General features: G+C 52.9%; 1 protein-coding gene across 5 annotated transcripts; it reads left to right on the forward strand.

Annotated features, from left to right (window-relative positions):
- LOC307115718 (Na(+)/citrate cotransporter) lies at positions 1-25,528 on the forward strand (the record flags this gene model as incomplete). 5 transcript variants are annotated; one of them, XM_079799094.1, is made up of 12 exons in its annotated part: positions 1-102; positions 4,735-4,863; positions 5,142-5,278; positions 7,748-7,935; positions 8,931-9,099; positions 10,565-10,687; positions 15,413-15,628; positions 16,727-16,827; positions 17,838-17,956; positions 19,936-20,097; positions 23,340-23,477; positions 25,209-25,528. In XM_079799094.1, 12 exons carry the CDS (start codon positions 1-3, stop codon positions 25,338-25,340), a joined length of 1,716 nt encoding a protein of 571 aa, XP_079655220.1. In that variant the 3' UTR covers positions 25,341-25,528. The 5 variants fall into 5 exon arrangements, with proteins under 5 accessions (XP_079655220.1, XP_079655221.1, XP_079655223.1 ...); XM_079799095.1 differs by having other exon boundaries at positions 7,799-7,935; XM_079799097.1 differs by lacking the exon at positions 23,340-23,477.
- Between the last annotated feature and the right edge of the window lie 1,865 nt (positions 25,529-27,393).

Below are 27,393 nucleotides of genomic sequence, written 5' to 3' on the forward strand. Positions count from 1 at the left end.
ATGGCTTCGGCACTGAGCTATGTCTCCAAGTTCAAGTCCTTCGTGATCTTGTTCGTCACCCCGATACTGCTGCTGCCACTCATCATTCTGGTGCCCACCAAGGTCAGTTGCATCGCCCTGCAGCCCCGGGGACTCCAGGCTACCGGTCCCACCAACGGGCTCCGAACGCAGGCCACGGAGTGGGAGCGCAGGGGTTCCGAGGCGGGCACAGCTCCCTGCGAGCTCAGGGCGCCAGATGGGAGGTGTCCTGTAACGCATTCCAAGGGGCACCCCAACCTTGGGGTTTACGGATCCCAGGACACAAGAACCGTCCCAACAAGCACGGAACCTAGCCTTTAGCTCGGATCTCGCCACACAGAACACCCACAGGCTCAGCCTGGCCTCAATCTCCCCAGAGACTCCCGCCCCTCCCCTGGCTCCTGGTGCCTCTGGTGCCTAGAGCGCCCTGGCCTGGCCTTTCCCTCCTTCTCTCTCCTTCTCTCTCCTTAGTGAAGGGGGACTTCCCAGCTGAAGGGGCTTCCAAGATGAGCCAGGCACCTAAGTGGATCCTGAGTGCTGTCTTTGTCATTCTCTGGCCCTATTTTGAGCCTCAGTTTCCCTATCTATGGCCCACTTTTCTTCCCAACTCGAAACCCCTGGACGCCATGGCTGAGTCAAAATCCTCCTGGGGCTGAAAGGCAGGTCGGGGTGGGTCTGCTCTGCGCGCTGCCTGCTGTGGCTGAGGCAGGAGGCGGTCAGGTTCCCAGAGCTCACGCCTTGGGTGGCAGGACTCAGGGTGGCAGGGAAGGCCCTGGCCTCCTAGGGCTCCTGGGAGGGAGGCAGAGAATGAATGGCCTTGGCCACAGGCTGAGGGCGGTGCTGGGAGCCCCCGCCAGGCTGCGCTGGGCTGTGTGGAGCCTGTTTGGCAGAGACCCGAGCCCTTTGAAGGCTTTTGTGGCTGCTGGCTGCTCCTTCCTCACTCCCTCTTCCAGCCCTTTCACTCTCAGCCCAGACAGGAAACCCCGGGGTCCCCTGTCCCTCCAGGCAGCTTTGGGAAACAGAGGAGTTCTTTCGGGGATACACTGGGGCAGTCCTGGAGGACTGGGGGTGTACTGGGGTATCAGGAAGCAAAATCTGCAAGAGAACCCCACTTCATTCCTGCTTCCTTGTGATTTTAGTGAAGCCTCTGAGTTTTCCGGGCCTGGGTATTCTTGCCTGTACAATGGGCAGGGTGGTTTGGTTCTGACAGGTATGGCTTTGGGTGCCCAAAGGGTCTATGCTGGTTCCTAGGATGGGGAGGGGAGGCCGAGAGGAGCCCTCCAGGGGGCTGAGCACAGCCCTGGATGGGCCAGGGATAGCCCAACAAACTGGGATGGCTCTCCTGTTGTCATACCAACTGTGCGCTGCCATATTTCCCCTGTAGAAAGAGATTTGGGGCCGTTAACACCCATGGGGAGGAGAGCTGTGATTTTAGTTCTGCTGTTCCCTGGAATGATTATACAGCTTGGCTGACCTTCCTGCTCTGGGAGAGTGTGACTGAGACCCCCTCCCACCCGTCTCCCGCCATGCCCTGAGCTGGGACTCTCAACTTGGAGTGTCTATGAATGTCATTAACCTGCCTTGGGAGTGAGGATCAGTGAGGGAAAGTCCTTCCAAAGGCTGCCTTCTCCTGGGACAGGCGTTCCCTCCCGCTGGGACAGGTGACCAGGGCCTGGACCTGTCCTGGTGTCTCTCCCTTTGTGCCTCTGTTTTAGCCTCAGCCAAAGAGCTCCCTGCCCCTGCCCCCACGGCCACACCATGGTGCAAGGAAACCCAGAGGCACTGGCATGGGCCAGCAGGGCTGGACAGCCAGCGAGCACTTGGCAGCCTGTGGGACACTGTCTGAGGGGGCGGTGAATCAGAAGGCACGTGCCCCGGCCTCTCCCACAGGCTCCCCTCTTTTCTTCCTCTCCTCCAACCAGCTTCCTGCCTGGCTTCATCTTGGCTCCACTTTTTCTGCCTTTTCTTGCCCCCCCCCTTTTAAAAATAGCTTCTTAATAAAATCAATGATATGTCTATTTAAACATATCATTGATTTTATTAAAATTGTAAAAATATATTTTTCAAGTCTGTAAAGTACAAAGTAAAAATGAAAATACCTTTAAATCCCGTAACTTATTAATATTCTGATGGCCATCTTTTCAGAAATCAATCCATCTCTTTTCTCCCTCCCTCTCTCATTCTCTTTCTACACACACACACACACACACACACACACACACACACACACACAGAGAACATGTTCTCTTACCTACATTCATTTTTCATTAGGCAACATATCATGGGCAGTCTGTTTGTTAATAATTACACATGGGTTTATTCAGTTGTGCACTTAACATGTATTTGTTGATCCCTACTATGTGCTAGGCACTGTTCTGGCTGCTGACTTTTAAGTCCCACTCCATGTTTGGGCTTTAAGCGCCTTGCCAGCCACATTCCTGCTGCAGGAAGCGCTCTGAGCTTATTTACCCGCAGGGAGCAGGCAGCTCTCTAGGGCAGAGTCCATCTCACTTGCCTGGTGACCGCCCCTCCTCAGACCAGTCTAACGGAGCCCGTCCTGCGCAGCCTCTCCTGCGGAGCATTCTAGACCAGGAGGGTCAGGTCCGCCTCCGCGATGGGGCATCCTGGGCCCCGATAGTGGATGGAGGCGAGGGGCCAGTTAAGCTTGTCTTTTCCATTGGTTTATTTGGCGTCTCGGGGAACTGCGCTGTGAAAATTGGTTACAGGTGCCACCGGTTGTGTCAAAGTTTAGATAATAAAAATTCACCCAGCACTTTCTGTTAAAAGGGTACTCCTAACCCCTCAGTTTACAGGCGAGGACACGGAACCAGCAGGGAGGGGGCCGGGTTGGGAGTGAGACGAGTGTTTGCTCAATGACACTGTTGAGTGACTGCTGAAAGCCAGACAATGGCAGACAATGGGCACCGGTCGGTCCGCCTGGTGTGGAGTCTGGGCTCCTACCCACACCTCGGTCCTGCCTTGAGCTCATGGCGGCGTCAGCATTGATGCCTGCACCCTCCCAAGCAGGGGCATCAGCAAAGCCTGAGACGTTTGTGTTGTCATAACTGGGGAGAGCTGTGATTTTAGTTCTGCTGGCGGGAGTGATGTTCCCTGGAATGATTATACAGCGTGGCTGACCTTCCTGTGGTTTTAACAGGTGGGGAGACTGAGGGCAGCTAGTAGTGTGGAGGCCAGGGACACGGTGGAACGTCTTATAATGCACAGGGTACCCCACCCCTCAGCAAAGAATCTTCCAGCCCAAAATGTCCGCAGTGGAAAGGCTGAAAAACCCCGCACTAGACAGGGCAAGGGGTCCTGAGGTTCTCATGGGGTGCCGAAGAAAGATTTATTTTTTATGATAGCTAACACAATCCAGACAAAGAATTTCTGTCTTCACACAACAGCCCGTGCATGTAACACGTGCTCTCAGGGTGATGCTAAGCAGTGAGAGTGGACAGGTGCGTCTCTCCAGCAGCGTTGTCATAGCTGGAACTACGCTAGCCCATTCCTTGAATGGGCATTTGCTGAGCATCTCCTCAGGGTCAGGCCTGAGGACAGAGTGAATCCACAAACCCTGGTTCTGGTCTCAGGTGCTTCCTGTTCTCTGGTGGTGGTGGGGTGGTGGTGGTGATGGTGGTGGTGGTGGGGGTGGTGGTGGTGGTGGTGCTGATGGTGAGACAGTTAAGGAAATAATAATGGCAACCGCATGTGCCAATTGCTCTGGCTGGGGGAGCAGACACAGAGGCAGGCACAGACCCAGGCTGTGGGGGAGGCGGGGAAGGCGCCTAAGGAGAAACACAGACTGCCACCAGGCTGTGGTGTGTAAGAGGAAGCCCAGTTACGGCCAGTGCCCTGGGGTAGCTGGAACTCGGGGTGTGAGTGGGCAAGGAGATGGGGCTAGAGGGTGTGCAGGACCTGCTCCATCTCAGAGGGTCTCCTAAGTTATGCTTAGGCATTCGGGTTTTGTCCTGGAGGCACAAAAGGGGCTTTTAAAGAGGGGGTGATATGGTCAGATTTGCAAACGAGAAAGAAGGAGCTTCTGTGCCTAGTGACATAAGCAGAAAGGTCAAATCGAAGATGGTCTCAGCCATCCAGGCAGGAGGAAGTGTGTCCTGAACAAAGGCAGTGGTCCGGGGTGAAAGCAGGAGGAGGAAGAGGCCAGAGAAGAAAGGGCTAAAAGCTATAGGTCTTGGGGTTGATATAGTAGGCTGGGTTGGAATGAAGGAGAGGGCTGAGTCTGGATGGTTAATAATCTACACTAATAAAAGAGAAACATGCAAATTGACCATCACTCCGCTACATCCACCAGCCAATCAGGAGGGAATATGCAAATTAGAAGGACAAATATGGCGGCCAACCAGCTTCTCCAGGCGCAGAGTGGCAGGATGGGGCAGAACGCCTGCTATGAGAAGTTGGGGGGGCGGGGAGGGAAGGGATCTACAGCAGAGGCACTCAGGCCACAGTGAAGACGAAGGCGGCAGACTCTGGCTGGAGCAAAGGCCTGGGTCCTGGGTGCCGGAGGAAAACCAGTGCTGGAAGCCAAGGAAAGGAAGGCCTATTGTAAGAATCTCTTCGTGCAATGGGCCTCTAGTGATTCTTATAAAAGTGTTGAAACGTGAAACCACCTGGGGAGGTGGGTATTATTACCCATGTTTCAACAGGTGGGGAGACTGAGGGCAGCAGCAGCATGCCCAGGCCTCAGGGCTGTCTCTTCAGTTTGCCAGGTGTGCCTACGTCATCATCGTCATGGCCACTTATTGGTGCACAGAAGTCATCCCTCTGGCTGTCACCGCCCTCTTGCCTGCCTTGCTTTTCCCACTCCTCAAGGTTCTGGACTCCAAGCAGGTGAGTGACCCAGAGGATCCTGGGGGCTTCCTGCTTCTCCCCTGGGCTCCTTCTCAGAGCCTCTCTCTGAGCAGCATAGGCCCCAGGGGACCAGAGAAGCTCCTGTGGATTCTGTTTGGCATGGAGACATTCCACTTGACCCTGCATCCCACTCCAAACTGACCCCCACGTCAGCATCTGGTCTGCTCGCCTGTCTCTGGGGACTTGGGTGGGCCTGGGCCAAGCAATGTGTGGCCAGGAGGCAGCCCTGATGGAGCCTCCATGCCACCACCTTCCAGGTGTGTGTCCAGTACATGAAGGACACTAACATGCTGTTCCTGGGAGGCCTCATCGTGGCTGTGGCCGTGGAGCGCTGGAACCTGCACAAGAGGATCGCCCTGCGCACACTCCTCTGGGTGGGGACCAAGCCTGCACAGTAATTATGCCTTCTCTTCTTGCCACGGGGCTCCCTGCGGGCCCCAGGGCTGGGGGGAGCTGTGGCACAGCCCAGGTCACTCATGGGAAGAGCTACCCATGGGCTTACCTGGGCTTGGCAGGCAGGTGGACCCCTGGGTGGAGTGTGTGACAATCTTAGCTGAGGACACCAGATGCATGGGCAATGGTGGGGGCCTGTGGTGAGTGGCAGGAGGTAAGGGATCTCTCACATGTAAAGAGGACTTCCTGGGGGAGGGGCTGCAGGGTTCCACAGGGAGCAAGGTGGGTGGAGGCTGGAGCCAGCCATGCCTGATAGGGCATTTGTGAGGAAAGCGGCCAGAGGTGGCTCAACCACCTCACTCAGGAGGAGCAGAAAGGTCCTCCTTCCAGAGCTCGCACCCACAAAGCTAGCCTCTGTAGAGAAGCTTCTTACCTCATCTTCCTCATGTCATTCACAACCTCAGCTTCTCCCCTCTCTCCAAGATCTCCCCTCCAACCACAGGCAGCTTCCAACCAACCCATGGAGTTGACATCATCAGATTCCCCTGGTTCTGAGCATCTGCAGCGCCCAGGCATGACTCTGGGAGCTCATCTATCTCCTCACTTATCTCTCACCACAACTCTGAGAGTTGGGTTTTATTCCTCCACCCAGGTTCTATAGACGAGGCATTTGAGACAGAGAGGGGTGAAATGCTGAGAAATGAGGCCTTGGCCCCTGAGTTCATCTCTAGTAGAAACCCCAGGATGCACCTCTCTTTTGAGGCAATGTGCTCCCTAAATGACGGCGTGCTCAGCCCAGCCCTGGGAAGGCAGCGGTTGGTTACTTCACAGCAAATCCCTCCAGAGATGTCCATGTGTCAGGGACTGTGCCGGGCCCGCGCACACAGAGCCTGGTGCACCCCCAGGAGTTGCTGCCTGGCTCCCTTGGCACCTCAGGCTCCACTGAGCAGAAAGCTTTGCGACTCTCTGGTCTCTGTTACCCTATGTGGTATCAATCCCCTCCTGTGATTAGTCTACTGGGTCAAATCAAAGCCATTGCATTTTCTAGAAGTGTGAGACTTCGGTGGCCTCAGAATTCTTGCTCTCAGAATCTTTTGAGTGGTCAGCATTCCTCCACCAGCAGGTGGTCCTCATTCTGAGAGAACTGAAGAACTTTGGTTCCAAATCCAGGAAGTTCACGCAGGCTTCTCTGCTCCTTCCTGACACCGGGCTTCTCCTCTGAGCGTGGTTTCCAGCTCCATGGCACTTGCCTGGCCCGGGTAGACCTTTATGTTGAGGCCCTGGTGCCTTGAAGCATCAGGTCAAAGCCTCATTCATGAAAACTCTGCTCCTCCTTCCAGCCTGGACCCAAGCCTGTGTTCTGTGGGTCTGTGAGGTCAGCCTGCATGGACAGTGCAGCACCCAGATCTCTTCTCCAGGTGAATTGTGACAATCTTAGCTGAAAATAGACACCCCTATGTGACCTGGGGAGAGGCCTGGCCGCAGAGGGGTATGGAGACCCAGAACGGTTTTGTTCCATCCATCCAGCCCTCCCTGAGCTCCTTCTGTTCCTGGCCTTGTGCGGGGTGTGTGGAAGCCATGGAGAAGAACCAGGCCCTTCCCCTCCCTGCTCACCGCCAAGGGAAGAGCAGACATGGGCACGGGTCCTCCAAATCCAGTCATTGATGAGTGTTGGTGGGGCAGGAGGAGGGTGTGTCCACCCCTGCCTGGTGGGCACCGGGAGGAAGGCTACAGAGGAGGGACTTTGATTAGAAGAACCATGAGGGGTGCTCTAGGCAGATGGCAGAGTGAGACAGCGGTGGAAGGACAGGTGTTATAAGTGAAGGGAACATGTTTTCTGAGTACTGTTTGATCTGGTCCATTGCAGTGTGGAGGGAGTACAAGGTGTGTGTGCAGAGAGAGGCAGTGGGGGCGGTCAGCCATGAGGGAGGTCCCACTTTCCCAGGCTCACCCTACCCCTCAAGGCTAACTCTGTTATGAGAGGAGAAGCAGGGACCGGGGTGGGTGGGAATCTTCTAGATAAAAGTGGGGTGTTGGGGCTGCTTGCCCATAGGGCTGTCCCAGCACACCCTGAGGACACACTAGGGCCAACCTCCACCCTGGGTTGACACCCTCTGGCGCCTGTGCTGCCCCTGCTGGACAGGAGCTCCTCAGACCCATGACTGGGTCTGGGAAAGGCCTCTTGGTGCCCCCTCCCCATACCCCATAGCCAGTAGAGTAGACATCAGTAATGTCTGTGGGAGAGAGGTTGGAGGGAGAACAGAAGGAAAGAAGGAAGAGAGAAAGGACAGGAACGGGGGAGGGACTCCAAGTATAATCCTTTCCTGAACTACCCAGTTTTGAACTGCATCAGCACCTTGGCCTTTACCCCTGGCATCCCTGCAAGGGGACGTAACCCTTGTTGCTCCCTGAGGGCTTGGGGCAGTGGGGATGGGGATTCTCTGCTTCCCTTCTTGCTCCTCCTCTGCAGGCTGATGCTGGGCTTCATGGGCGCCACCGCCTTCCTCTCCATGTGGATCAGCAACACAGCCACCACAGCCATGATGGTGCCCATTGTGGAGGCCGTGCTGCAGCAGATGCAGGCCACAAGCACAGCCAACGAGGCGGGCCTGGGGGCCCTGGAGCTGGTGGACAAGGGCAAGACCAGTGAGCTGCCAGGTGAGCCCCTGCCAGGGTGTGCTGGGTCCCCAGCTTTGGGCAACCTCCCTGACTCCTGGAGCCCATATTTAAATAGGCATAAAGAGAAATACTTAGAAACTGCTGTTTTTGTAACATTTGGTGATGTAATTATTGCAGGAAAGTTAAATTTGTTACTATTGCTGATAGCAAGTTTCAACCCTTGGTTCCTTCCAATCACAGAAATCAATAGCTGTTCATTTGATTATGCATTTGAGCATCTTTTGAGCACTCACTGGGGGGTCCTTACCCATTTCTCTTCCTACTTATCCTCGGGGAGGCCTCCCCTGCACAGGTCACACCTCCCATCTGCTCTCTGCTCGCACACGCATTGGGGTGGTTGTCCACGCTGCTTCCCACCAGGCGCCCAGCTCAGGGAACTCAGAGGGAGTCCGTTTTATTCTCTGCCTTCTTTGTACCCCATCCCTAGGGCCCAGCACAGGGGAACTCAGGGCCCATTCTGATGGCCCAATTGCCAGATCCTGGGGCAGGTCCTGGGGCTGCTGAGATGAAGTGGACACACCCTTATTTTGGACTCAAGGAGCTGGGTGGGGTGGGGTAATGAGGCCCCTCACACAGTTCCTCTGACTTGGGGGAAGCCGTGGGATGCCATAAGCCAGACACCAAAGGAGCTCAGACAAGGGGGAGGCTTGCTAGGAGGCACGGACATCTAAGATGGATTTGGACACCCCTCTGGAGGGAGGGATCAGCTGGAGCATAGGCTAGGGAGCAGGGAAGAAGGGCGTGTGTCTGAAGTGGCTGCCTTTGCCCTGGGCATGGAGGAGCCTGGGGAAGCAGTGGGAAGTGACAGGGGAGGCAGGCAGGGCCAGATGACATGGTTGGGCTGTGGGCTGAGAGGACCCAGGAGGGAGCCTGTGGAGCCAGCATGTCCCCACCTCAGGTCAACAGCAGAGCTAGGAGCTGGAGCTGAGCCACAGCCCCCAGGGCTGTCTGCTTACGGAGGTGTGTCACTACAGGGAGCCAAGTGATTTTTGAAGGCCCTGCTATGGGGCCGCGGGAGAATTGTGACAGGAAGAGCATGTGCAAGGCCATGACACTGTGCGTGTGCTACGCGGCCAGCATCGGAGGCACTGCCACTCTGACCGGGACAGGACCCAACGTGGTGCTCTTGGGCCAGATGCACGAGTGAGTCACTGGCCATGCCTTCTGGGACAATGACTTGGGCCCTGGGTTGGAGGGACTCAGCTTCCTCTCCCATCTTCTGAGCTGGGCCCCGGAGCTGGGGCCTCTCTGGGGCGGGAGGCTGTGCCCCCATCAGCCTCTGCTGCACCTGCTCAGAACTTTTCAGGGTGGGAGCTGATGACAGTCCCCAGGCCTGGCTGCTTTCTCTCCTGGGTGCAGTATTTTCACTCAGGTCGTGTGATTGAACTCTGAACTAAAGTCATGGGAAGAGACAACATCATTTTAGATGCTGGGTCCTTGTTTACAACTTGCAGAAAACAGACACCCTTATAGATGCTCTCCTCAAAACTGGCTCACCAACCTTGGTCGTAAATGGTAATGGCCCTATGATATTGGGGATCATGAGATTAAATAAAGAGTTAGAGGTCAGGCTACTCATTGCCTCACCAGCTCCTGCACTACAGTTCCTCTCATTGCCCTTGCAGTGACCTGTGCCCTTGTGAGGCCCCCGGTGGACCACAGGTCTGGAAGTTTTCTTGGCCACAAAGGGACACAGGCCTCGAGGACCCAGTTGTGTGCTGGCCCTGTGCTGGGTGGGGCTGGAATGACAGAAGTGGGGGAGACCTGGGCTCTGTCTGTGGGATACTCATGGTCTGCTGAGGTAGCAGATGCCTGGAGAGTTCTAGGCTGGTCATGTAAATGCATGAAGGAAAGTACAGACGCAGTGAGCACAGGGAAGGAGAGAAGTATGATGTGCCCGTCCTGTGCAGACAAGACAGGTGGGGTGGCAGGGCAGCTAGGAGGTGGGAGGGCAGGCCTGGAGCCTGGCCAAGCAGACTCTTGAGGTCCACAAGCAGACTATTCTGATCCTGTGATGTTTTCTGTAATGATAGCCTCGGGCTCTCCCTGGAGTTCCTGCTGAGTGCAGAAAGCTCTGTGTCTAGTTTGACACCCTTGGGCTGAAGTGAGCAAGTCTGGGGGTGGGAGGCGGAGCCTGGAGGGAAAGAGACCCTCCTCCAGTCCCCGGAACCCTGTCTGGTCCCACCATGGGAGGCCTTTGAGATTGTTTTCCTAAGGGGGTCTTCCCTGGTAGAAGCCCACAGGGTGAGGGTTCTGGGGCATCTGTGGACCTCCTGATGCTATTGACCAAAGTACGTGTGTACAAAGCTGTGTTTTTCTGGAGGGAAGGGCAGTGACTTTCATGAGCTTCTCAACAGGGTCTGGACCCCCATGAGGGTCAGTTGTTCACCCCTCTGGCTTGTATTGGGCATGGCTGTGTTCTGGGGCCCCAATGATTAGGGTAATACCGAGTGGTGGGCATGGATGGCCGGACCTCAGGAGGATGAGACTCTGCTCCAGACCACCTCTCAGGGTCCAGCTACTGGTCATCCCATACCCACCCGGCCTGACCTGCTTGCTCTGCGACTCAGCATCTGGTAGAGGTGTGGACCCGTGTTTCTCTCTCCAGACTATTTCCTGGTAGCAAAGACACCGTGAACTTTGCCTCCTGGTTTGGATTTGCCTTCCCCAACATGCTGATCATGCTGCTGCTCGCCTGGTTTTGGCTCCAGTGTATTTTTATGGGATTCAAGTAAGTTGAACTGCTTCCGGAATAGACTCTAACCTGCCACGCCCTTGCAGAAGAACCAATAGGCGAATCCATAGAGTTCTTCCTATCTGGCCCCATTTCCACAGCCCCATCATCTGCTAGTCTGCCCTCTCATTTTGGCCACCTCTGTCTGCTCACTATGCCTTTGCACATGCTGTTCCCTCTTTCTGGAATGCCATTCCCTATCTCCCCACCTTTCAATCTCCTTAGGCTTCAAGGCCAGTTCAAGTGCTGCTTCCTTAGGGACACGTTTCCTGACTTTCCCCACCCCATTCCATTGTGGAAGAATCCCTCGCTTGCTCCTCTGGGCTTCCCTGGGCACCCCATGGCCTTGACCCTCGGTACCTGTAGCCATGTTCCAGTGCTGCCCCTGATCCCTGACCCCTGACCTGAGCTCCTTTGGGGCCTGTGTTAAGTCCCCTCTGTCCCCTGTCCCCAGCCTGGCTCTTGGCCAGGGAGAAAGAGTGCCATCAACGTGAGTCAAAGCAATTAAAGGGAATCTTGTCCCCGTGAGCAAATCGATACTCTGGACCAACTCCCACTTGGCTGTATGTGTCCATTGGGTCGGGTCACAGCACACCACCGGCCCATGTCCAGACTCTTCCTGAACACCTGCCACGTTCCCAGCAGCGTGCACGATCTGGGAAGTTTACCTTCCTCTTCCCAGTACACCCCAACCCAAGTTCACCAAGAGTCAACCTTGACAGCAGCCAGACTTTGGACAGAAACCATGGTGTGTGGCTGACAAATACCTCAAAAACACTGCTGTGGTTTTAAAAGACACATATCTACCTACGGAGCCAAAGGGACCCTCTCACAGGAGTATGGGAAGTGCTTAGCTGTGAGCCGTGTGCTCCGTGCCTTAAATCACAGGCAGCTAGAGCCAAAGACAAGGGGCTATCTGGCCACAGGGAGGAGATCTCAGAGCCGAGAGGCAAAAGTGCCCCCAAACCCAGGGATTTAACCGGGGGAAAATGGGATTTTTGTAAGTTTTCTTCTGAAGGAGGAACTGGTTTGGAAACTGCAGTTAAAAAAAATCTCTATATATAATCAAAGTAGTCATAGCAACAACATAATAATAGTAGTGGGCATCCTCATATGCCACCCGTGTGCAGGACTCATTTGAGAGGGAAGCTGCTCCCATGGGCACTTGGGGCACAGCCTGGCTTTGAGGGAAGCTCTTTGCCCTCCTTTTCACACCTGCTTCAGGACCAGTGGGTCCGGGAGATCTGCCCCAAAGCTGTTGCAGGCTGCAGGTGGTGTCCGTGCCTCTAATGGGGCCATAGGAATAATAATGAGCAACATCTTTTGAGTGCTTACTAAGTCGCAGACACAACTTTAGTGACTCTACATATATTAATTAATCTTCACATCAACCTGGGAGGTAGGTGCTCTTATTATTCCCAGTTTACAGGTAAGGCAACTGAGGCACAGAGAGGGGAAAGGGCTGCTCAGGGCTGTGTAACTTGGAAGCTGTGGGACTGAGCTTTGAACACAGGCAGTTTGGCTCTAGAGCCTGTGCCCACATTCCTACATCCCTGTCTGTCAGCTCCGGCTGCCATAGCAACGTGCCACAGACTGGCCGCTCAACTGCAGACATTCATTTCGCACAGTTCTGGGGGCTGCAAGTTCCAGATTAAGGAGCCAGCGGATTTGGTTCTTCGTGAGAGCCCTGTTTCTGGCTTGCACTTGGGAGAGAGATAGAGAGAGAGAGAGAGATAGAGAGAGAGAGAGAGAGAGAGAGAGAGAGAGAGAGAGAGAGCACGCGCTCTGGTGTTTCCTCCTAATAAAGGCACAAATCCACCCTCAATCCTCGTCTAACCCTAATTACCTTCTAATGCCCACCTCCTAATACCATCGAATTGGGGGGTAAGATTTCAACATATGAATTTAGGAGAACACAAATCAGCTCCTAACAGTCCCCTCTTGGGCAGGCTGAGGGTTGCTGCCCTTGACTGCCTTGAGCTTAAGTCCAAACAGGTGTTGGGTACCAGTTTGGGCCTCTCCTCAGCCTGGGGGGAAGCCTGAGGCCTGCCAAGTTCCCTGGAAGAGCAAGCAGAGGGGAGCCGGCCTGAGCCCAAGACCTCAAGGACACCGCCAGCCTCTGGAGGTGGACACCAGGCTCCCAGGGACTCACAGCCAAGGACCTGAGCTGCAGCTCACTCAGCCAGGCGTGGGAGCCTGGAGACTTCTGGAGTCAGCCTGTGGTTGGGCTCAGGGCTGCCACCCATGCTACCCCTTCCCAGAATGCCGCTCCAGCTCAGGGGCCTCCCCAGCCAGCCTTGGAGTCGGGTGGGTGGGGGAGGGGTGGCTCACCGGAAGCCTTGCTTAGACAGCTTCTCATCCTCATTTTGAGAAACCGGACAGCCCAAGTCATACCCTGCCATGCACAGGACCAGGTGGTCCCCGCCTCCTTGCCTCCTGGACCACCTCACCACAGGCAGCACCTGTCTCAGCTGTGGAACCATCTCCACTGGCCTTCACTTGGCTCTCTTATCTGGTTGGTCCTGGAGAGCAATGTCAGGGCCATTGCCTTTGGGCTAATCCAGGAAAACTATCTTTTTGGGTTTGTGGGTGAGTTTCTTGTCCACTTCCAGCCAAGGGGGCTACCACCCTCCCCCTCCCCGCCTGCCCCAGGACTACCCAGGACTAGTGGGGTATTACTGCTGCCTTACACCAAACTTTCCTAACCAGGCGACCCCTGGATTAGGCGTGAGGGCTTTCTGGACCCCTGCCACAGCACAGGCACTCGGGACTCAGGGGTCCCTTCACCTGTCCTTGGCGCTGTACCAGTTCACCCGCATCATCTGAAGGCCATCCTACTGTAGAAGGACACTTTGTACCCGTCCCACCCGCTGGGGTCCCCCAGGCAAACTGGGTCCACTTGCCTGTATCTTGTGCCAGTGCAGCAATCACCAGACAGGGTTAACTCAGAGATGAGGGTGAAACTGCTCAGCATAAGAGGGTCCTGAAGGCTTGCCTGCACCATTGTGGGGGTCCAGGTATTGGACAACTGCACGTGCAGTGTAGCCCCCAGAGTCTATATTCATGTGGACTGTCCCAGCATCAGACATGGGCTGTGCAGCTGGGAGCACGAGTCAGCCCTTGTCCTGAAAACTTGGAGCCTCTGGCCCAGCCCCGGAGCCTCAAGGATGATACTTGGCAGCAGGTCGATTCTTGGTCAAACAGACTATCCCATGCCAAGGGGGCGAGATGCTCCCTCCAGACCAGGAGTCATCCCCCTGCTGGACGACCTAAGGGCTATTTCCGTCAGGTGACTCTCAGGACACCCAGCCTTGGCCCTGGTCCAGGACAGAGACCCCACAGGCTGTGCAGTTAGGAGACCCCATCACTGCCTCCTCCTTCCCCAGCCCCTGCGTACCCCTGTGTCCTGACCACCTTTTCCTGTGCTGTAGGCATGCACCCTCATCACATTGCCCCCACAGGCAGGTCACATCCAGCCTTGGTTTCAGAAATGGGCATCTCAGCACCAGTTCCATCACCCCCTGCTCTCCCATGAAGTCTGTCTTGGGGCCCCAGTTCGCCCCTCCCTAAGGCTAAGGTACCCTCTATACCTTTCCCAAGAATCCCTCCTCTTTCCTGCCTCCTGATGCCAGCACCCCCTAGGGGAGGTCCTGCAGGGCATCCTGGGAGGCCATGTTGGCCAGTGGGCACTGGTGCCTAAGGAACCCATCCAAGATCAGGGCTGGGCTGGCTTCCTTCCTGCCATTGCTATGCCTACTGCCTGTCTGTCTCCTGGGTCCGGATCCTACACCTCCAGCTCCTCGGGATGCAAGCACCCACCCTGCTCCTGCCTGGCCCAGTCTGCTTGTTCTTTGTGTCCACCTGAGCTACCTGATAATGGGGGCCGACATCCTGGCACCATTGAAGGCAGCCCCAGTCCACCGTGGGAGGAAACCGACTTGGGGAGCATGCGAGGGAGTCTTGGCTCCTCCCTGTGTTGCTCCAGAACTTCTCATGGCTTTTCCCCAGGTGGCAGATGACAGGAGCAGCTGGTCTCCAGGCAATTGGGCACTGCCACGTCCCCAGTGCCAGTGGCCGCCTCAGTTCTGCTTATTTTTGCTTCTGATGCTCCTGCCCAACACACCCCTCATTCTGCTCAATCTCCCACCCTCTTGGCCATCCTATCCTTTCCTGTCTCAATTGCCCCTGAGACCTGGCCCAGACTGGCCACCTCACCTGTGTCATCTCAGACCTCCTCTGGGAGCATCTTCCAGTTCTGGGCATGTGCTAAGCACACATAACAGGTCCTGGGAGGTATGGTGGGCAGGTGAGAGAGATGGAGTGGGGAAGGGCTGTACTCAAGCACCCTCCACCCCAGACATTAGGCAGCACCATAATAGGCCTTTCTGCCATGTTCTACTGCCCAACATTCAGGCTTCCATTTGACCAGGCCCTGAGACAACCAACCTGCATCACTGTTTTCTTTCTTTGTCTCCTCTAGTTGTTTAAAAAATTCTTTATTGTTGAAAGTTTTACATAAGTCTCCCTTTTCCCCCATTGACCTCTCCCTGACCCCAAGCACATGACCCCAAACCGCTTTTGTCTGTGTCCATTGGTCATGTTCATATGCATGGTTACAAGTCCTATGGTTCATCTCTTACCCCATCCCACCATCACCCACCCATGCCTTCCCTCTGAGATTTGATGGTCTGTTCCATGCTTCTATTTCTCCATATCCTGTAGTTTTAAAAAGGTTTGGGGCTGTAGTCTGGAGAAAAAGAATAGCGAGAAAGCTGCCTACGAGATGTTACAGGAGGAGTACAGGAAGCTGGGACCCTTCTCCTTCGCTGAGGCCAACGTCCTGCTCTGTTTTCTCCTGCTGGTCACCCTGTGGTTCTCCCGGGACCCAGGCTTCATGCCCGGCTGGATGTCGGTCGCCTGGATGGAGGGCGAGACAAAGTAAGTCATTGGTTCTGCAGCGCCTGCCATGTCCTCCCTTGTTCTGGAGTTGAGTTCTGAAGCGCTCTGTTGGTTTCCCGACTCAGTTGTTCCTCACGACTCTTAAGGACAAGCCCACAGATATGTCCCTGTGGTCCCTCCTTCCCCAGCAGGTTAAGCAGAAAATCCTTGCCCAGGCTGGTGGTCAAGAGAGACTTGTTGGGCTGGAGTGAGGCTCCCAGAGCTCTGGGTTCCAAATCTCTCCCCCCAATCTTTCTTTAGATCTGGGCAAGTATCTAAAGACACAGATGCTGGGGTCCAGATGCTTCTTTAGTAGAGACTTGGCAGAAGGGGATATATGTAGTTTCTCTCCTGGCTAAGATGTTACATGGAAGAAAGGCTGAGAAACGTGCATACCCTTGAAGTAGGTTGGGAGACAGCTGCCTGTTACTGCTTATTCCATTTTTTATTTTTATTTATTTTTTGTTAATCCTCACCTGAGGATATTTTTACCATTGATTTTTAGAGAGAGTGGAAGGGATGGTGGGGGAGTGTGGGAGAGAAATGGAGAGAGAACGAGAGAAGGAGAGAGAAAAACTTCAATGTGAGAGAGACACATCAACTGGTGGGCTTTGCATGCGCCCCAACCAGGTGGGGAGGAACTTGCAACCCAGGTTTGTGCCCTTGACTGGGAATTGAACCTGTGACCCTTTGGTGGATGGACCAATGCTCTAACTACTGTGCAACAGGGGCTAGGGCTACTGATTCCTTTTGGAAGGTCTATTGGTGATCACCTGGTGAACCCAGATTTCTAGAGAATCTGGCCTAGAAGAGGTCACGACATTCACCCATGGGACAACACAGGATGTGAGAGTGAAGTGAGCTGCTCAGAGTCGCCCAATACTGGTGGCAGAGCCAGGCCAAGGATGGGGGAGGGGGGATGTTGGTTTCCAGCCAGGATTCAGTCTACCGCACTACTCCTGACCTTGGCCTTTGGGGTGCCAGTTTTCATGCCCAGCTGAGCCTGCTTCTTCATGCAGGAGCACACAGACGAGGCACAGGTTTGTGGCATGGCTTCCTGCAGCTGAGTTGGTTCATCCATGCGCTCTCCCCACCTAGGTATGTCACCGACGCCACCGTGGCCATCTTCGTGGCCATATTGCTATTCATTGTGCCTTCGCAGAAGCCCAAGTTCAACTTCTGCAGCCAGACAGAGGAAGGTAATGCCCCTGTCTTGGCCTCGCATTCATCAGGGTTGGGGGCCTGGTAGCAAAGGCTCTCCATGGAAGTCCCTGGGCTTAGGAGGGAGAAAAGCTCACTCCATCAAAGAGGACTGGCAAGATTGCACAGTCTGGGCAGAGGGCATTTTTCAAGCCTTCCCTGGGTATTTTTAAAATATATATATTTTATTAATTTTTTACAGAGAGAAAGGGAGAGGGATAGAGAGTTAGAAACATCAATGAGAGAGAAACATTGATCAGCTGCCTCCTGAACACTCCCTACTGGGGATGTGCCCGCAACCAAGGTACATGCCCTTACCCAGAATCGAACCTGGGACCCTTCAGTCCAAAGGCCAATGCTCTATCCACTGAGCCAAACCGGTCAGGGCCTCCCTGGGTATTGTTTAGTGCAAAATTTCTTTTCCTTTTTAAACATTTGAAATCGTATTAATATTATAACAGGAACAGAAAAATGTTTTGAATTTCCCATACACCATCAGTATTTTTTTGGTTTCTCTCTTCTCCCCAGACTTTACTAATAAGCACGTATATTATATGACTATAATCAAAACACACCATTTGAATCCTGTTTCTGTTTTCATGTATTGGATTGGGTTACTCTATAGACATTTCCTGCTCTTGCCTGAGTCTTCAAACTTATCTTCCCTAATAATGGCATTGTATTGAGTCAGGGGGCTGTAACATTCTCCTACTATGGGTCTGGCTCTTTTGAAATTTCATTATTACAAATTAAGGTGTTTCTTCTTCAGGATAAATTTCTAGGAGTGATGTCAAATTGCTTTCCAAAAAGATTGCACCAATTTATAATGCTGCCATATTTTCACCAGCAATGGGTGCAGTAATTATTGTAAATTTTAGCTAATTTGTAGATATGAGATGGTACTCATTGTCTATACAGGCTTTTATTCCCATGATCAGATGTCTTGGGCTTCATAAGACTGCTCAGGGTTGTGTATGTGTGTTTTTCTTTTTTCTTTTCTTTTTCTCAGAAAGGAAGACTCCGTTTTATCCGCCTGCACTGCTGGATTGGAAGGTGACCCAGGAGAAAGTTCCCTGGGGCATTGTGCTGCTTCTGGGGGGCGGATTTGCTCTGGCTAAAGGATGCGAGGTAACTTCCCCAGCTGGGGGCTGCCCAGGGGCTCTTTCTTTCACCGAGAGGGTGGCCAATGAACTAATCCACCCCTGCACCCCTGCACTCTGGGCTGGTTCTGGTCAGTCCCCTCCACTAACTCCACATTTCTCAAGAACAGGGACTCTGTTCTGTTATCTAGGAACTCTTGGCCATGAATAGTGCCTAGACTAGAGAAATACTCTTTGAGTGATTGCAGAAATAGTGAATATAGGTGACCCTGGATTAGCCAAGGGAGGCAGAGGATGCTGTGGGGTCTCCTTTGGGATTTGGCAATAAGGATCTTTACTCTGATTTCTTCTAGGGAAATCCATCCTTTCAAGTCCTTGTGGATATCTCCACCATTACCTTTGGTTCTTCTACTCCCTGAACTCTTTGTTAATAGGGCTGCCAGTTTAAATTTTTCTTTAGCTAAGTGTATAGCAGTGTAGAAGGAGAGGAACAGCCTTTGGGAAAAACCACCTCAAAAATGTAACTTTCTTACATCCCCCCCTTTCCTGATAGGGAAAAAATGAGACAGAGGGAGAGATGAGCCAGCTATCATCCTTGCAGCCATGCACCTGTCCATCTGTCCATCCACCCAGGAATAGAATGTGATAGATAGACTGGATCTATCCTGTTATTCTGTTTCCTTAGCATCTGGAACAGAGCCTGGTGCATGGCAGGTGCATAAATGTTTTTGGATGAACAAATCCATCTATCTAGTCACTTCTCTATCCAGTCATCCATCCACCTAGCATTCATTCATTTCACCAAACATTTCTATTATGCCCCTGTTAGTCCAGGCATGGGACTTACAGAGGAGACTGAAATAGGGTTCTTGTTCACAGGACCATCAAAGACTAGAGAGGGGCACATATATGGAAGAGCATTTCCTGAAGAAGTGACATATTGGTAAAGGAATAAGTGTGTGGTCCCTAGCTGAGGATCAGAAGATGAGGCTGCTGAAGCTCCCAGAAGCCACTCCATGAGGGTCTTGAATTGAAGATAGGGAGTGTAGACTTAGTTCTGCAGGCACTGAATTCAGGGGGCAGCCACTGAAGGGTTGAAGCCAGAGAGTGACATCGTCAGAACTCCAATTGGGGAAAATCACTTTGATGTCTGGAGTGGAAGCCTGGGCAGGGCTGGGTTGAGGGAGACCCATAGACACTCTAGCTTTCATCCAACTCAGTCTCAATACTGGACTCCATGGACCATTCTCTCCTTGAAACTTCCTCCTCCTTTGGTCCCCAAGATCCCATTCTTCCTGGTTTCCTTCTAACTCTGACTATTCCTGCTCAGGCTTCTTTACTGACTTTTCCTCTGTTCTCCCTTAAATATGAATGTTCCTCCAGGCTCTGCCTTTGGTATCTTCTCTGTTCATTTTTCATTCTCTCCCCTGGACAATCTCTTCTCAGCCCAAAGCACCAAATCCAGATCCTAATTCCTGTCTCAGATTTCTCTCCTGAGCTTCAAGGACTGTGGGAGACTGAGAGGAGACAATGGACATGATATGTTTTGGGTGACTTGATGACTGATTGGGTGGAAGAAATGAGGGGGACAGAGATCCCCAGGATGACCCCTGGTCTTCTAGGTTGGACAGTAGGTGGATGGTGAGTCCATGCACCAAGCTGGGGAGCCAGGGGGAGCGGTAGACTCTGGGCTAGAGGGGATGAATGCAGGTTGGGGCATGTTGAGTCTGACACATTCATGGACATCTGGGTGGAAATTTCTAGGAGCATGGATGTTGAAATCTGGATAGTAGACCAAATGGGCAAGAAATACAGATTTTAGACACAGCAGAATGAGGATGAAGATTGAAATTGTGGGCATGGATGAGCTCACCTGTGGAATGTATTTAGAGAGAATAAGAAGGAGGGGAGAGGCTGAGCCCCTTAGAGAAAGATGAGGGTCTCTCCAGGCCCTGGAGGAACTGTAGCCATTAGCCCTTCAGTGACTGCCCTCTTGGTGCTTTCCAGGCCTCGGGGCTGTCTGAATGGATGGGGAAGCAAATGGAGCCCTTGCAGGTTCTGCCCCCAGCAGCCATCTCCTTGATCTTGTCCTTGCTCATTGCTGTATTCACTGAGTGCACAAGCAACGTGGCCACCACCACCCTGTTCCTGCCCATCTTTGCCTCCATGGTAAGTAATCCTGCTGGGGGAGGAGGAGGCTCAGCCATCATGTCATAAGAAGCTACCAACCCATGACTATGTCCTAAGTTCTTAGCGAGGCCGTGAAATCAGGGTCCAGAGCCCAACCAGGGTTTCGAGCCCTGGATCTGGCCCTGCCTCTGATAGGACTTGTGTGCCTTTGATGACCTAGCGCCTACCCTCAATGTTTTGCTGGTTCTTTTTTTTTTTTTTTTTTTGTATCCCTCATGCTGGCCAAAGCATTAAGCATAAGCCAGGTGCTCATAATGTATTTATAAATGTAACTGCCTATTTTTCAAGGTGGGTTGACAGAACTTGGGCCAAGGAGGAGTGGACCAATGCCATGAGGGAATGATAGAGGGTCTCTGAGAATATAGCACAGGTGTGCAGGAGGACTGCAGAGCAGGGGGACACCACTGGTTGGGATCCACCAGGAAGAGGTCTTGGGAAGGTGGAACATGGGGATGGTTTGGGGGAGAGGAAATTCTGGGAAGGTGGAGAGTCCAAAGAAAGGAAGTGAGTGCATGGGTAAAGACCCCCAGAAGCCTCGCGTTGAGCCCCGGGATCAGGAATCAGTACACTGTGGTCAAGCATGTTGTTGAGCTGGGACTTAGAAGAAAGCAGAGCTAATAGGAAAATCAGCTGTGATCTTTTGGTGCATTTTCTCCTGTCACTCATGACATGGCAATACTGACCTCAAGGTGGTACAAGAAGAACCGGGACCTTGGAGTCAGGACACCTGAGTTCAGGTCCTGGGATCCTAGAACATGTCATTTACGTTCTTTCCTCCTACACTTGTGCTGAAGGTCAAGTGAGATGATGGCTGTGAAAATCCTCTGTAGATTGCAAACAAGCCTGGGAGAGGTTGAGGTTGCCATTCTGGAGTTTGTAGACAGACTTACAAAACCTGAGCACGGCATTGCAGTTGATAAAATTCACCTTGGCTGCCAAGGTGTCCATGTGTATAAAAAGCAAACCCAAATGGCTGTTCCTTTCAATTCAAGTGAAGATGAAAGTGTTAGAAATAGCAAGGTGACTCTTCTCCCCTTCCCCTAAGCAGGCGGCCCAGACCTATGCCAAGGAGCATTCTTTGTTGCAGGGTATGGGTGGTGAGGCCTCCCCTCTCTAGCAAAGGTTTGGCTTTGTCACCTCCCACCCCAGCATTGAGTCCTGAGGGCCCCAGCCCAGACAAATGAAGGTCTTAACCCAAGGGAGTGGCCATGCCCATCCAAACAAACCTTCTTAGAGCCAGAAGCCCAAGTAAGATTCCTCAGGGCCCAGCTGTGGGACGTTGGTGACCTCCATCTGGATCACAGAGCCACAGGCGGTGCATATACCATGGGTACCCATGGCGGCACAAATGGGGGAAACCAGGAAATAGACTGGGCCTCTGACTGGGACCTCTCAGGTTCTCCCAGAAGGAGTGGAACCTGGTGCAGCCTTTCCAGAGACCTGTTGACCCACAGGAGCCCTAACCTGAAACCTGTTCTCACACCCTTTGACTGAGCAATGCATGGCAGGGAACATGTCTTAGGAAACCATCGGAGATGCCTACAAGCATATACAGTTGATGGTTGAATAACACTGCACAATAGAAAGTCCATGTATAACTTTGGACTCCCCAGAACTTAACTACAGCCCCTCAGTATCCACAGGGGATTGGATCCAGGACCTCCCTCAGGTACCAACACCTTAGATGCTCAGGTCCCTTGTATAAAATGGCGTAGAGCAATGCATACGTTTGGCCCTCAACATTGTGGATTCCCATTTGATCCACAATTGGTTGAATCTGAAGGTGAGAAACCTGGGGAATACGGAGGGCTGACTGTACATTTATTGAAAAAATCCACATGTAAGTAGACCCGCACAGCTCAAACCACCTTGTTCAAGGGTCAACTGTATTATAAAGATGTACGTCATATAAATATTTATTTGTAATAAATAAAAGGGATGGATGAAATAAGTTATACACTCATACAATGTACTATTATCAAACCAATTTTTAAAAATCAGAGTTTTGAAGGGCAGTTAATAAAATGGGAATGTGCATAATTTTTAAAATCTTTACCTGATGATATGTTTATTGATTTTAGAGAGAGGAAGGAAGGGAGAAAGAGAGAAACATTGATCTGCTGCCTCCCACACGTGCCCTAATTGGGGATTGAACCTGCAACCTAGGTATGTGCCCTGACTGGGAATTGAACCCACAACCTTTTTTTGGTGTGTTGGGATGATGCTCCAACAACTGAGACACCCGACCGGGGTTAACACTTTTTTAAGTTGAAAATGTAATACAAATACATAGCTTACAAATGTCCAATAATACCAAAGAGTATAGGTCCTACCCTCTAGCTTCCTCCTAGACACAACTTCTGTTATTAATTTCTTAGGTATCTTTGTGGATGTATTATATACACACACATTTTTTAAACAAATGGTATCATTCTATAAACCTGTTCTGCACCTTAAATCTTTAAAAATCTAAATATAGATCTTGGAGATATTTCCATGCTAGCACATAAAACCAGTCAGTTCTTCCTTACAGCTGCGAACTAGTCATTGTGTATGTACATATTTTATTTAACCATCCTGCTGCTGATGGCCATTGAGTCGGTTTCCTGTGTGTTTTGCTGTTATGATGTTGTAATGGACATCTTTGCATATGTGTCTTCCCTCATGTGTATGTAAATCTGCATGCTAATTATTAATTTTGATAGGTATTTCTACTCTATGCTTGGTGTTGTTTGCTACATGTGGCTGAATATTAAGCTGTAGAGTAAAAAAGATGGATACCAAATTCCATATTCAAAATGATCCCAAATGTGTACAACAATACACGCATACACCAATGTATCTATAGGTGAATGTGGTCCCTGCCCTCTAGGCTCTGGCGGTCTGCGGCAGGGCACACAGGTGTGTGCAAGGTGGGCTGCAGTAACACTTCCAGATTCAGTGCAGTCTAAGTGGCCAGCATGGTCTTTGGCACGTGGTATGTGCCTAGAGCTATGTGTTGAATGAATAGAGGGGGTTCAGAAAGGCCTCCCGGGGAGATGGCTCTGAGCTCAGCCTTTGGGGTCCAGCAGAGTTATCACCAGAGGCATGGCAGAGGGTAGAGCCCCCAGAAGGACCAAGGCGTGGAGGTGGGAACTCGCACAGTACATGAGGGGGATGCTTTCAGAGTGATGGTCCCAGGGCTTGTATATGTGACACTGCAGTGCTGTGTTTCCCCCCAGTCACGTTCCATTGGCCTCAACCCGCTGTACGTCATGCTCCCCTGCACCCTGAGTGCGTCCTTTGCCTTCATGTTGCCTGTGGCCACCCCACCTAACGCCATCGTGTTTGCCTACGGACACCTCAAGGTTTCTGACATGGTAATGCAGCTGCTTTTATTTACTCCTATCAGCTCTGACGCTTTTGTCCTGAGGGACACCCTATTTATTAATGACTTGTGATGTCATGTAATTTGGGAATACCACCCAAAGTCCAGCCCCATCCTCATTATTTGCATTTATGTGCAGTTTTCCCTCTTTTTTGAAATCACCTGGCATTTCATACTTTTCTGTCTCCCAAAGCTGAGAGGTGGGTGATAGAATCTCCCACCTGGAGGTGGCTGAGCAGCCACCAGGGGAGCCCTCGCTGAGCACTTGGAAGGGGTGAGGGTGGGACCCCACATGACCAAGATGGACTTCACCAACTAGCAAGAACCCATAAGGACCGGCAGGAGGGACAAGGCTGAGATGGGTCGAGGGGGTGGATACCAATGACAGAGATTGACCGACAGAGGTGTCTGCAGACGTAGAAGCGGGGACAGGGAGAGGCAGTGCCTGGGAGAGATGGGGCCTTGGAAACAGATGCAGCTGGAGGAGGAACTCTCTTAGGTTCTACTTGGGCTCTATCGCCTGTGCCAGTAGAAGGGGCCGGTCTCAGAGGGGGACAGGCAGGAAGGGAGGGTCCTCCCTCAGGCAGGTCAGGTGTGAGTGATCTCAGAGCCTCCGCTGGGTATCTTTGGGAGTCTGTGGAGCATCCTATATAATAAAAAAGTAATATGCAAATTGACCCTCACCCCTCACAAGATGGCTGCCTATAACCAAGCCAGCATGGGGTTTAGTGAGGGACAACCAAACAACTGAACAAGCAGGCTGCATGGGGCGACCAGGCCGGCAGGGGTGGGGCAGTTGGGGGTGACCAGGCCGGCAGCAGGGGGCAGTTAGGGGCAACCAGTCTGGCAGAGGGGGACAGTTGGGGGCAACCAGGCCGGCGGGGGCAGTTAGGGGCAACCAGGCCAGTGGGGGGGAGGGCAGGCAGTTAGGGGCGACCAGGCCTGCTGTGGGGTGCAGTTGCAGGTGACCAGGCCGGCAGAAGGGGGGGCAGTAACAGGTGACCAGGCAGGCAGGCAGGTGAGCGATTAGGAGCCAGCATTCCAGGATTGTGAGAGGGATGTCCAACTGCTGGTTTTAGGCCTGATCCCTGGAATCGGGCCTAAACCAGCAGTCAGACATCCCCCAAGGGGTCCTGGATTGGAGAGGGTGTAGGCTGGGCTGAGGGACCCCCACCCTTGTGCATGAATATTGTGCACCTGGCCTCTAGTTCTTAATAAGAAACCATGGACCACAAACTCATTTCCAATCCCCAGTGAAAAAACTGCACAGGGCTTGAAGCAGTGGCTAGTGAGCGAGAAGAAAGACCTGGCATCAGAAAGAGCCAGGGAGGTTCTCGAGAAACCAGCAGGTGCTCCGGGGATGCGAAGGTGCTGGGGTGAGCACAGGCCCTAAAGTCAGACCTGGGCTCCCCCAATATTTCTCTGAGTGGCCTGGGGTGTTGCCTCATATCCCTCCATAAGGCCCAGTGTTGCAAATGTTCAAGCAGGCAGACAACCCGCCATCATGCCTGTTTCCCAGGGATGCTTGAGCACCAATGACACTGGCTATGAAATTGCTCTCTCTGCGGGGTAGGGTGAGCACAGAGCATGGCCCATGGATGAGGGCCCAGCAAACCAGCCTGCAGCCCCTTCTCCAAGAGCACTAGTTCCCAGTGTCCCTTTCACCTCTGTTCTGAATCCCGCTGACCTGTGGGTGCTGACTCTTGGCCCTGATCTTCCTCAGGTGAAAACAGGAATAATGATGAACATAATTGGAGTCTTCTGTGTGTTTCTGGCGGTCAACACCTGGGGACGGGTCATATTTGACCTGGACAATTTTCCTGACTGGGCTAATGTGACTCATATTGAGACTTAGGAAGAGGCACGAGAGCATAACACAGCCCCCGCCTTCCTGAGGACTCCCGAAGCTTCTGGCACACCGTACAGCAGAGCTTTGGGGTTGACACCCCAAAGTGACTTGATGATGCCCTCACCCCACAGAGACCCAGACCCAGGTCCTAGCTGGGCACAGGTGGCAGAGGGCAGATTTGGAAATTAAGGGAGCCTCCCAAGACGCAGATGGCTTCCATCTTTCCGGGATCATGCCACAAACTCTGGGACAGGCAGCCTCCACGCTGGGTTCTGATGTCCACTTGCTTAGTCTCAGGGTCATCTAAATGGGGATCAGATCCCAGCTTGGGAGGTGAAAAATGACCTTCCAGAGCCTGCACCTCTTGCTGCTGACCTTGAGCTGCCTCAGATCACTCCCGTCACTTGGAAGGGACAACCCAGCCCAGGGACAGAACGTCTGGTCCTGGAAGCTTCCTGCTGCTGGAGTGAGAGTGGGACTCAGAGCCTCCTGGGACCACCAGGAGTATAAAGCCAACATCCAAGGATGAGGGATTTGAACTGATAACTTCCGGATGACATCACCCATGGTACACCACTGGCCAACCAGCTCCCCTCCTTACCTTGCTCCATTGAACTGACAGTTCAGAGCCCTTTCCCAGCTCTCTAGAGCACCTCCTTCAACTCCGAGGTCCCTTTGTTGTCTGGGCCAACATTCACTGGGATCTCCTTGCTGGGGCCCTCTGGCACCCCCTGTTCTCCCAGGCAGGTCAGCTTGGCTCTTCTGGGACTTGGTCTTCCTGCCACCCCACACAGTTGGGATCACACTCCAGGTATGGGAAGGATGGCTTCTTTGGGAACACAGTTGGGTATCTAGGTCCTCCCTCACCTGAAGGCCCAGAGTGGATACAGCTGTGAACTGCCTAGAGCAGCGTCCCTTTGGAGTTCGTCCTTCTAGAGTTTGAGCTCCCCTGGGGAAAGCCTTCCCTTTCTGACTGGCCTTCACAGCCACGCCCGGTGGAGATGGAGCATCGCTGAGAATGAGCAGTGCTTGGTGGTCCCTGAGCAGACAGCCCCTGCCCATGAGTGAACCTGTATGAAATTGCTGGAGCAAAGACTTAGGGAACCCTCAGAACCCCTGTGAGTGAGACATGAGAGATGCCCATCCCCTTGCCCAACAGCCCCATTTTCTTTCCTTGTGCTGCTGTGGGAGAAAGGCCAAAGCAGATAAGTGAGGTCCACTGGTGGCATTTTTCAGGGCAGGAGAAAGTATGGGAACCCAAGGAAACCCCCTCAAGGGCCGAGCATGTGCCTGGTTCCTTGGGTGGGCGGATTCTTGGCCACCACATCTGCCTCCCATAAAAAGGTGCCCAGTGCTGGCTGACTGGCATTGGAGGGTGGGGACGGGCAGGCGGATGAATGAACACATATTCACTGCCCACCTCCTGTGTCTGGCTCCCTGTACCTGGTGCAGCCACCACTTATCTCATTTGACCTTATCTCTCCCACCATTTATCTCAGCAGCCCTGTGAGACAGGCAGGTGTTAGTATCCTTGTTTGTCTTTCAACAACCCCGAGGCTCCGAGAAACCAGCAAGTCATGTGTCCTGTCACACATCTAGTTAGTTAGTAGCACTTAGGGTTCCAATCCAGGTCTTCAGCCTCCGAGTCCACTGCTCCTTTCTCGAGTCATTAAGGGCCTTGGCCTTATAAGGCCTGTGTGGAAGAGTGAGTGGCCAAGAGCAAGTCCACCCAAGGCCCTGCCTATTCTGGGAAGATCACCCAACAAGAGCCCCTTTCGGCCGCCTCCTCTGAGACAGGCTCAGGACACTGTTGGGGCAGTTGGGGCTGATCTTTGCCCGAAGAAGCAAAGCATTTGATCCATCCTATCATTTCTGCTCTCTACACGGCTGCTCTGGACGTGTCTGCCACACCAGTCTGAGGGCTCCTAAGGACTTACCCTGCGTGCTGTGTCCAGTGCCAGCACTGTGACTGACCCAGAGCAAGCCACCATGTGTCATTGGTAAATAAACAAGTGATCAGTGTGGTCTGTTTGATGTACATTTTGTGGTAATGGTCAAG

This window comes from Cnephaeus nilssonii (assembly GCF_951640355.1).
Source record: "Cnephaeus nilssonii genome assembly, chromosome: 19".
NCBI classification, from domain to species: Eukaryota; Metazoa; Chordata; class Mammalia; order Chiroptera; family Vespertilionidae; genus Cnephaeus; species Cnephaeus nilssonii.